Source organism: Gouania willdenowi, chromosome 1 (assembly GCF_900634775.1).
Source record: "Gouania willdenowi chromosome 1, fGouWil2.1, whole genome shotgun sequence".
NCBI classification, from domain to species: domain Eukaryota; kingdom Metazoa; phylum Chordata; class Actinopteri; order Blenniiformes; family Gobiesocidae; genus Gouania; species Gouania willdenowi.
Window position 1 is genome coordinate 16,672,952 of NC_041044.1, and position 12,035 is coordinate 16,684,986.

General features: G+C 39.9%; 1 protein-coding gene across 1 annotated transcript in view; it reads right to left on the reverse strand.

Annotated features, from left to right (window-relative positions):
- Positions 1 to 12,035, reverse strand: part of fhdc1 (FH2 domain containing 1) — a 50,451-nt gene that overhangs the window by 14,891 nt on the left and 23,525 nt on the right. Inside the window, exon 2 of the mRNA XM_028458814.1 lies at positions 1,573 to 2,306. Coding sequence (XP_028314615.1) covers positions 1,573 to 2,040 — 468 coding nt within the window. The 5' untranslated portion in view covers positions 2,041 to 2,306. The remainder of the gene's footprint in view (positions 1 to 1,572; positions 2,307 to 12,035) is intronic.

Sequence of the window (12,035 nt, forward strand, 5' to 3'; positions counted from 1 at the left end):
GAGCTATGAAAAGGTTTAAATTAATTACTTACTTAAAGTTGCTAGCCTGATAATATTTCATTAGCTAAAATCATAGAATCAAACATTATTCACTTCCAAAAAAAAGATGTAAAAAGTTAAAATTGCTGCATAAAAGTTTGTTTTCATTTCCAAATATTCGTGCATTGCATTGTGGGATGTGGAGTCACTGAGAAGGGTGCATAAAAGTGTTTTTACTTCATTCTGATATCACGGGTAATACTGGGAACAAAAAAATTAACAAACAAAGAAAAACAAGAAGAAATCAAGGTAAATATGAAGTAAAAACACTTCCGTGTATCAGTTTACCAGACTCCACATCCCACAATGCAAAGCGCAAAAAAGTATTTCTGTTATGGAGTAAATGAGGTTTGATTCATTGATGTATGAGGCTTACACTATGATTTTATCTAATAAATAAATGTATCTAAAGTAGTAGCTTTGAATGAAACGTGCTCTTAAACAGAGTATTTCATCAAAAATGCGACACACATACAGAAGAATTGTCCTTTTAATGCTTGTTTCCCCTCCTTATCTTTACCTGAATCCCAGCAATCTGGAATTTTTGCTTTATAATTGTTGTTGCATACAGTACATGCTTTTATTGTGGTTACCTAACTTGTCCCTAAAGCATATCATAATACAGAGATCAGCGCAGGGGAGACTTTTGTCCTGCAGCTTTGTGCTGTATGTGTAGATCTTGTTCTTTCTAGCCTCCTCAGAGGTGAGAAACATGTGCAACATTTCAGCGAGTGTTGTGTTTGTGAAGTCAAGTTTCACTTTTCATGAATGAAAAAAAGAAAATCATTGGCTGTGTTCAAAATGGCATACTAACGTACTACTCATACTAAGTCTGATGTTAAAACGAGTACGTAGTGTGTTCACATTAGATAGTATGGAAAGATTGAGTACGCGAGAAATACCCAGATGTATACTATATTGGGACATCTATAAAGAATGTAAGGTGGGCACACTAGTCATACTCAACCGCCCCATGATGCATTGGGAGCAGAACGTAAAATCGTCCTGGGACCGGCTTCAAGCTAAAAGGAAAACATCCCTGTTTCAAAACAAAAGTATCTCTCCTTGTCTTCCATTAGTCTTGTTTTGAAGTTAACCAGAAGTTTCGTCAGTAAGACAATGGAGGGTCTCTGAATATTTCTGAAATGTCAGAATGAAATTTGTTTCTGCAAGTTTTATGGATCAAATGACCACATGTTGATATTCTACTTGGTCACTTTCTCACTTAAAATTTGTTCAGCACTTTCAAAGGTGGCAAATTAATGGAGACATTTAGTCTCAGTGTGCTTCAGATTGTTGTCGTTAGGTTCAAAATGCATCTTGGGAAACTTGGAAGTATACTTTAGTGTGAACGGTAACCATCCTAATCACACTAAAGTTATATAGTAGACAGTATATACTCATTGAGTGTGTATATGTAGTACATTAGTGTGCGATTTTGAACACAGCCATTGTTTCAGTAACTAAACCCAAAAAAAATTACTTCAATGCAATTTGTTTTGTGAATTTCAAGTTTAAAAAAAGGCCTCCCACCTTATCTTTCCTGCTCTCCTTAAAGGAGCGTGATCTGGATACTTGAGCAGTTGTACCCGGTGCTGTTTTAGACCCTTGTAAGCCTTTGACTCCATCCTCCTGCTGCCCAAACAGCTCCTCCACCGAGCGCACGTCGATCTGGTACTGCTGCTGCCGCACTGCCATAGTCCAGATGTTGGGCTTCCCTCGTACCTTCTCCTCAGGGATGGGCTTCCAAAAGAAGCTGCGAACACGCCGCTTCTTCTTCATGTTTTGTCCGTTGGACATGGATGCTGGTAGCGGAGGAGGAGGTGGGGGGAGTGGCGGAGGCGGTGCGGTTTCATGTTTGGATTCAGTGGGTGCGGACATAGAGGACGGGTCTGAGGTAGTCATGGAGGATGAAGTGTAGCTGGTGCCTTCGCTGCTGCAGCTCTCCGGCTCATTGGTTGTGGAAGGACAGCTCATAACAAGCATCACATGGAGAGGCATTCAGCATATGAGCTCAATAACTACTAAAGATGATGGTATAGAAAAATATTTGATAAATAAATGAGTTCATTTCCTACATCTAATCAGCATAAGCTGAGCATCTCTCACTGCTGGAGGAAGATGGCTGTAGCATCCAATGAATGGAGTATGACTTAAGACTGTGTCTATCAACATGACTCAGCTGGTCATTCGTTCACCACAGGGAACGCAGTCTTTGGAGGTCATGTCTCAGTGGAAGAGTGCAGGGGGCGACGGTGGCCATGGACCTACAAAAGCAACAAAAATCAACACAGGAGAGAATTACACAGGTGTAATCATGCATGTCGTCATGTGGGGATATTAGGGAGGAAGGGATAGCAGATCAAAAGAAAAAAGCTAATAACGAGGGACATCGCACATCCTTTTTTGTGATGAGCTTTGAAGTCAAGCTCTGAGGTGAAGTACAAAGGTCAGACATCTTACACCCACAAACACGCACGTACAGAGCGCTGCTAGTATAGAGATTTACGAAATATCAAGATTTCTATTTCAATGACAATATTGCCTATAACGATATCATTTTATTCTGAAGCTTATTTAGCATTCAAATACTAGCTTTAGTGTGTCTCTGCTTTGGACCAATGCCCCGCACACATTCACTCATTGTCACAGGTTAAAGGTCAACCAGATGTCGGACATGGATGGAAGAGTTTAATGAAACTTGATGATTTTCTGTGCGTGCCTGGCTGATTGTAGTCGGAAGCACAGAAGAGATTAGGGCCTCTGATAATCTGTGATTGTGAAAACAAATAGAAATTGCAGAATTCAGGAATTCACTGCCAAAAAACAGAAATGGCAAAATTGTTATTACCAATATTTTATTTATTTATTTATTTCTTAAACTAAGTCAAGCAGAATTTGCTGTCTGAGACCGAATATACCCTCTCACATTAATAATCATGCATTAACATGCAATTTTGCTCCGTGAAAAGATGGGCAAAGAGACATAAATGTCAATTATCTGGCAAAATCTGACTTAATATAAAGTAAATTTTAAATTGCTATATGACAGAGACCCTTATATTTTGGGAGATTATCACACAATTCCACAATGTTTTTCACAATAAAGCAGTGGTATAATGTCGAGCAATTGTAGTAAAAACTGACAGACATTAAATCTAAATCTAGTTTGATTTCAGCGTGTGCATTTGGGTCACTGCTCCAGCATAGAAATATGAAAATAACAAAACAGAACAAATAGTTATCTCAATTAACCATAGGAAGTATGTTTGGCATGATTAAATTGCCAGTAATGATATTTGATTAAGGAGAGCAGATCAAACTAAAACTAATATATATTTAAACAGAAAAGTCATTGAGAACAAGTTCTCTTTTGCAATGACAACCTGGAAGCATTTTTTTTATCAGTGATTTTGACCCAAAATTATGATGTATGAATTTTGGTCGTTCAGCCCTAAACAGTACTCAACTAAAACAAATCAAATAATATTAAAGTGATTGTCTGTATAAGCACCTATCTAAAGGTACCGTGACATTACCTTACTACACCCACCATGGTTAGGCCCCCATGACCCCTGAACAAGAGAAAGAGGGTAAAAGAGATCAATCAATATAGCATGTGTACAATTTATGTTGTTTTTGGTCAAATTTGAATTCAAAGTAACAAATAGGGAAGACGTTAGACTTTCAGTGAATAACAAATGTGCCTTTTATGGTGAGTTAGTTATACATTTCCATCTTCATTCATGTTAGACACAATAGAAGGTAATAACAAATGAATAGGCTTTCTGTTTTAAATGGCGTACAAGGAACACACTGAAAAACATCAATTTGTCTCTGGTGTATTCAGAGTTGTTGTCACCGTGAGGAGATTGCTGCATAGTAACATCAAGAAGAAAACAATGAAGGGAACCAGAAAAATGTTCCTGAGACTAAACAAATTATGGCCGACTGCTGCACCAAGTCAGATAATAAGAGCACATGACACTAAACAACTACTGATTTAGAATCACAACAAGACCCACCGTGGCTTTGTGGGAGGAGAGAGCGCAAACTCTGTAGTTAGCTCAGATTCTAAACACCCTGAGATGCAGAAAGTCATAGATAGATATTTTAAATAGGAAAGTGTCTATTTGTACGGTTGCCGTACGGACAACACCCTGTGCTGTTGGTACGATTACTAAAGTACAAGTACGTAGCGTCTTAGGATTAGGGCTAGGTTATAATTCAATATAGCAACAATTTTTAGGGTTAAGGTTAGGGTAAGGTTTAGTCTTCATCACATGACTTTAACTGGCCAATGACTGACCTATCACACAACCTAAACTGGCCAAATAGGGGTGCTGCGTACGGATAGAATGTCGGTATATTGATACTACAACCGAATGGATAGCCACTGCCTTTAAATAATGACCTACTAAATCTACGACTACAAATGTTTTTTATTTCATCCTAAAACTAAATTACATTCATGTGTGAAAGCAAAGGAAGAACAAGGGCATTATCTCTCACACACGCATGTCATACACACAATGTGTGTATGTGAGTGTGTGTTTGTGTGTGTGTGTGTGTGTGTGTGTGTGTGTGTGTGTGTCTACCTCCATCTCCTCCGTACGTTATCTCACACACGCAAGCACGTCATACACATAATCCGTCACAGGTTGTTGGGAGATAAAAAAAAAAAAAGAAGAGAGACCCGGAAGTACCATGAAAAATAAACGTTTTGCAACACCGAAGTCGCAACTCTCTCTCTTAAACGGCTCTGTCTGAGTTCAGCATTTACATCCCAGTGTAGTGCACGCACACACATCAGCCGTGTGTGTGTGTTTACATTATAGCTGCTAGCATTTAAACAAATAGAATAATATGAGAAGAAACACTCACCCTGGCGCAGAACAAACAATAATCATAGTGGAGCCGTGTGGTGCACCCATCCGCTCACAAAAAAGTTACATTCCTCTGTCTGAAGAACCAGAATGTTTGTGGTCGGCTAATGGCCATCAGCACAGCCGCAACCCACAGGAGACAAAGGAGGACGTGAAGTCCGTGACCCGCGACTTAAAGGAAGTTTGGGATCAAGGGGATATTGACTTGTTTTTTTTTTTTATGAAACCAAACAAACTGCGACACAGTGACGTCATGAACCCGGAACCGGAAGTAGCGCGCTCAATACCGGGCTCATTACCAAGAGGGCCATAATCTTAAAATTAACGTTTTAAACGTTTTGCTACACCAAATTACTCCAAAATAACGGATGTACACACTTGGGGTATTTGGAACCCGTTGAAATTTGCTTTAATATGAAAATTCTTTGAAGTTTCAGCTTGTGCTCCACCTAAAAATACATTAAAAAACCAAAATAAAGTATCTGAATTGTCTGAATCTGTGCACATTGTTCTCCTAGCTAAATATTTATGAGCTTAGATATCAAAAATCGAGAAGATTACACCAATATATTACTGTAAATCATCCACAGTCATGCATGATGCAATGACACATTTAAGCTAAATGAGATAGATAAATCTAATTAATTAAACAGATACGAATAAATGCTCAATGATACATGCAGGCTGGAACTACTTAATAATTAAAATAATATGTTATGTATATATTATGGTGTAATTTCCATTTTGCATGGATAAAACATTCTGATCAAAGTGTCTTGAGTAGTCTTTTAGCAGACTACATTGCAGTAGTTGATTGATGAAACGCTTGTCACAGACACCAAAGGAAGGAGTGGTGAGTCTGTGCTGGGCTCTCAGTTGGAGGGAGAACTCACTGGTCATGTTTCAGGAGAAGACATCACTCACTCCCAGTGTTGAGATGGGTAGAGTGATGTGATACTCCTCTGTATAAGCAACGAAATAAATGAAGAGCCAGACAGAAGCCAAGGAGATAAATCAGAAGCAATTTAGTGATGAGATGGATAATTTCAGGACCTTTGAGAAACTGATCAGATTTTAAGGCCATTATTGCTAATACCAGAAGTCATCAGTTCCCCTGTTGGCTGATGTTTATTCTTCCATCAATCCATCCATTTTCAGACCCGCTTATTCCTGTTTTTCAGGGTCGCTGTGGTCGACTGGTGCCTATCGCTAACTCACATTGGACGCTAGGCGGGGGTACACCCTGGACAGGGTGCCAGTCCATGGGCAACACAGACATAGACAACCACACACACTCACTCCTACGGGCAATTTAGAGACTCCAATCAACCTATCAGTCATGTTTTTGGATTGTGGGAGGAAGCCAGAGTGCCCCAAGGAAACCCAAGCAGCATGGGGAGAACATGCAAACTCCTGACAGAAGGATTCCAAGTGTCCACCCCAGGACTAGAACCCAGGACCTTCTTGCTGTGAGGCGCACATGCTAACCACTAATCCACCGTGTGCCCGATGTTCATTCAAAAAACCTCAATATTTTTACATTACCATTCCTAAATCATCCACACACTTAAAATAATAAATCCTAAAAGGACAGATCACCAAATCAAAGACAAGCAATAAGATCCCAGAGGTCCTGAGGTACAAAAAAACCTTGTCCTGGACTGGTGACAGATTTCTACAATCAACGCATTGCCTCTAGCACAACTGTAATCTCCCATTGGTCTGAGGCCTTGTCCACCTGATACACAGTGCACATGATTAATTCATCTAGAAGACGTCACTAATGGCTTCATGTTGCAAACTTGCACGTTCAGTTTTTCTGTCCTTAGAGAAGGACCACATTGTCACACATGTTTAATTCATACCACAGTGAGCACATCTGTCCTCACACGGAGCCATCTCCTTCTAAATTGCTGACTTGACTTGCAGATGTTTAGGATCAAAAGGTCAACTTTCTGCTGCTCGGTGCAACATACTGTATACTTCCACTGACCAAAATTATACTTTCTATGATATAACGAATAAAAAACTACTTTTATAACTCTGAATCAATGTGACTTATTATTTTTGTTTAGTAATTCACTTTAAAACAGGCTTGTCTGTAAAATAATAATGTGGCAACATTGTAAACTGCAAAAAGATGCTTCAATTTGACCAAATTTGGACATTCACAATTAATCTTACACTAATTCATACATGACTAAAAACTATTTCTTTGAGCCATTGTGAGATTCATTAAATCCACAGTCACTGCACAGTTTGGTAGTGGTGGACTGCATTAAAAGCACTTTAGTATTACAGAGAGAAGGTCACACCGTGGGACCATTCTGTGTCCATGTTCTCCCTGAGCTTAAAGGTCCCATGTCATGCTGTTTTTCACCCATCTCTATTTGTTCTAAGGACCCCAAAAACATAGTATTTGAGGTTCATTTTCTGAAACTTGCCTGTTTTCCAGAGTTTTAGCCTCTGAAAAGTCACTTTCTGAGCAACTCTACACAAACAGGCTGATTTGCGGCCTACTAATGCATATTCATGAGTGGGCGTGTCTATAGACGGGACACTGACTTCCTCCTCCCCGCACGGTGACGTAAGGCCAGAGGACGGCCCCCCCTCCTCCCACCCACTCCGTAACCGAGCTTATGCTGCTTTATAAACACGAGACAAAGTGTAGGGGCGGGGCGTTCGCCGGTACATACATAGACTGTAAATACAGACATGGGACTGCACAAAGGACGCTGAAATAATAACCTTCGTGGGCGTGTCTGATTGCATGTCAATCACGTCAGACACCTTCCTGGAGGCGAGGCTTCTCCAGCTCAGCGCCGCGTCAAATTCGTCATCAAAGTGGGAACGAGTCATCAAATATCACTCTCTAACTAATGATTGAGGGAATCAATGAAAAAAAACACTTTGGGCATGTGTATGAAGCCCTAATAGCACGTTTATGATGTTTAAAGCACAGAAAAGTTGATTTAGCTTAACATGGGCCCTTTAAGTGATTTAGTCCTAGTGAGCAATCTTGTGTTGGTCTTCTACCACACGCCTAAAACATGTATTTAGGTTTATTTGAGTCTTTTAATTGGCTTTAAGAGTGAAAGAGTGTGAGAATGTGATTGTCGATCAAATTTTGTGGTCCGCACAGCTAGATCAAGCACACACGGTACTTCTGTAACACATGCATTTATTAAATATTAAAGAGAAAATTGATAAAAGAAATAGTCAGATGGGCCAACTGTTACGCATTAGCCACGAGAGTCACGCAGTTAGTTGCTTCCACACATTATCACGCCACAGCCCAAAATGTATCACTCGTAAAAAAGTTGCCTTGCTATTACCTGCAATGACGATTGACACTGGTAAGAAGATGAAGAAGAAACATTTCAAGTCTTTCTTAAGCATTTCTCATAATGCATTCCATTTACCTCAGAATCTGGAAGTCAGGGCTGGTATTGCCATCACAGCTGAGTTATCAGCCTTCCACTTGCTAAAACGGAAAACAAGATGGCAACTAAAGCTATTCTCGCACTGGCCTTGTCCAAAGCAACTTCTGGTCCTTCTGCTACTACTTTCTACACAGAGGTGCAGAAGGTACCCTATTTTTCCTTTTGGCGCATCTCATTGTTTACAAAAAGAATTGATCTAGTATCAATAAAGGGCAAGTGCTCATAACAACTGCATATGAGCAATTTCTAGATATGGTGATTTTCCTTTTTTTTTTAACCTTCATTTGACCAGGATATTCATATTGAGATTACGAATCTCTTCTTTTTTATATAAAACAACAAAAACAAACTAGCATACATACACAAGTCCAGGGCAACAAGAACACTACTTGATGAAACACACAATCTGCAAAACAAAAATGAAACTTTTTAGGCCCCCATGACCTAAAACTTAAAGACTTAAGTTCTTTAATTGCACTGTGCCACATATTGGTGGTGCTTTCTTTAGTACCATGTGTCCGCGCCGTGGAGAGCTCCCGGTAAGCAACGTCAATAAATGTCATGGCGAGATAGCGAGTGAGGGGGCTTCCACCTTATGGCGACCAGCTTTTTGGCAGCCGTAAGACCTGTCAAAAGGACTCTTTGTTTCGCACTGTTCAGTCCGAGCCAAGAAAGTCATTCAGAAGAAGGACCAGGGGAGAGCAGGGAACCAGGCACGACAGGAAGACGGACAGATTACCGACCACCATCTCTCAAAACGGAGCAACACCTGGGCACTCCCAGACCATGTGGAAGTAGGTCCCAACAGCACCACCATGGCACAAAGTGCAAGTCGGATCCAGTTTACACTTCATGGAAAATAGTCTATGTGGTGTCAAGTACGTCCTATGTAAAAAGTGCAGATGTATCTGTTGGTGGTCTGGATTTCTCGAGGAACAGAGTCCCACACAGTGTGCCAGTCAAAGTCCACAGGAAAATTTGGAATATCTGTCCTCCATCTCGGCTCTAAAAGCAATTTCATTTAACTGTGTGACCACATATTTTTCAGCAGAACGCCAGACCGCAATGCAATTCGATAGATTCGGACCAAAACTGACACGGCATTTACTAGGTGGAGTGTTTGCAAATATTACCTCAGTCAAAACCAATGGATGCGCTATTGCATCATCTAAAGATCGCCAGGCCACATCAACTGAACTATCAAACCATGCAAACAGAGGACGCAGTACAAAAGCCCAGTGAGATCATTTAAAGTTTGGAAGTGACAGTCCGCCTGCAGCTCTGTTACATTGCACTGTGTACAGTTTAAGGCGTGGCCGTTTGCCCTTCCAGATAAATTCAAACAAATTAAAGATTCCTGGAAGCAGTTGCTCAAAGTTTTTGTTTTACAAAATTAGGAAGCACATCTGTCAGTAACACTACACAGTGAAGCCCTGAGGGAGTAAAGGCAGAGAGAGCGAGAAGGATTCCAGATCCCACGTATCCACCTGCTGTCATAAGTGAACACAAAGCATCATCTGAAAATCCGCCTCAAGGCAATCCCACTCCCATCAGTCCTTATTGGACAAAGGGGAACTCCACAACCTCTGTGACTAGTCTCTGACAGGTTACACAATCTAAACCAACAAAGGTATGTGCTAGGAAGACAAAGAAAAAGATCACTATTTACTATTCCAGACTAGCGACCATGCTGCATGTTGTACATTCTTTGCTTTCAGACAATCAAAGAGAAATGGTTCATTTTGGGGGATTTTACAAATGTCTATGTATATTTCAAACAAATGTTGCTAAATCCAAGAAAGAAGCAGTTGGCCTCTCCTCAAGGCTCAAATATACTCGAGCGTACATCTGTAAAGCGGAGTCGGCCAGGCCAATTAACTGCAAAGCTCAGATTTTACTACCGTGTGGAGTTGTCCGCCTAGTTGGTGTCACACAAAACATTGCTCGGCATTGTATTGACCCGCATTAAAATGTAACCTTCAGATAAATTCTAACAAAACAAAAACTCTGATCATTGCCAGGGCTCTACACTAACTTTTCCAGTGGTAGCACAGAATTTGGTCGCACCCCTGTTTTGAACGGGGGGTAGGGGTTGACAGCATAGACATGCATGCTGATGAATAGTTGACTTAAAGGAGACATATCATGCATTTAAATCCTTCCTTTTTTACATATAAATCATACAGTTGTGGTCTATATAAAGCAGAACTGCAATGCTTGGGCAATGGGCGAGATTATAAAAATGAAGATGATGAACCTGCAGAACCCTAACAAGTGAGCTAACATAAGCACCGAGCTAACGCTAGTGCCAAGCTAACGTCACGAAATGCATTTTAATACAGTCTTTTCAGAGACAAAAACGGCAAAATGAACTGACTAATGAAAACATTAGATTTAAATTAAATCACGTAGGCCATATCATCAAGGATCTAAAACGAGCACACAGCGCTAACATATGAAGTCTGAAGACGGTGCAACTGCTAATGCTAACAAAACAATGACAGGGACTTATCATCACACTTTTTAGCGTTATTTACAGCTTACCGAAGTGCTCTGTTCGTCGTCTCCAAAGATAGAAGGAATTGAACCCTCAATCAGACAAAGTCTTTCGGCAAATCCTTCTTCATACTGGCGGAGGTTGCTGAAGCAGTCATCCTTGAAGTGCTTCGCGCACACAAAAATCACCTTACCCACAGATGTGGGTACATTTCTGTGAAAAATAAAACTCAACCAGGCACTTCAAAAAGGTTCTGATGCTGGGAGATGGTGTAATGAAGCGTGTGGGTTACTACATCCAACAACCGAACATTTTGACTAATCCTCTCGTAACTTCTGCTTCCTTGAGCTTGGACTACAATGGACTAAATAAAAGCGATAAATAAAAATGGCAGATTGCTCGAAGTGTTGGGCCTGGAGTCGATGTCCTAATTTGGCAGTTTCGTTGCAAAAACTGTGACGTTATTTTTCAAAAAACGTAATACAGAATAGAAAAATCGAAACAGATTGAAAAATATGACCAAAACAGAATATAAAGATATCAACGGAGCACCTGAATAGACTAATTTGAACTTTTCTGTACTTCTAAACACTCTAAATATACAACAAAATGCATTTAAGGGCTAAAAAAGTGGATTTAGCATGATATGTCCCCTTTAACTGGCGTACCTTAGTTTTGTTGAAGTAAAGATTGACAATGACTTGAGATATATTTGCTAAATGTTTTCAGATTTTAGTGACATTTTTTCTGCAACAGGCAGTGGCTGAAATAACAGGTCATTTCTTTTACATAATTTTAATAGAAGACGTAACAAAAAAATAAATAAATAACAGTAAAGTATAACGGGTTACATGCATTCTGTTTTTTATTTTGCAGAAATGCTGTACTTGAATTAACTTAACAGTAGCATAACCAATTTAGCATCAGCATTGCTTCACCCCATGGATTAAATTCAGAGGGTCCAGCTCTTATAGTGGGGTCTCCTAACCCTCTTCCCCTGGTCAGGGGTCTGTAACCTTTACTCTACAAGGAACCATTTTACCTCATCTCACCTGGATTAAAGTCCTCCTGGAGCCGAAAAAATACCTTCTCAATGAAGACAATACAGTGTATTAAATTATATACAGTTACAATTATATAGAATAATGTTTGATTTAAAAACAGTTTAAA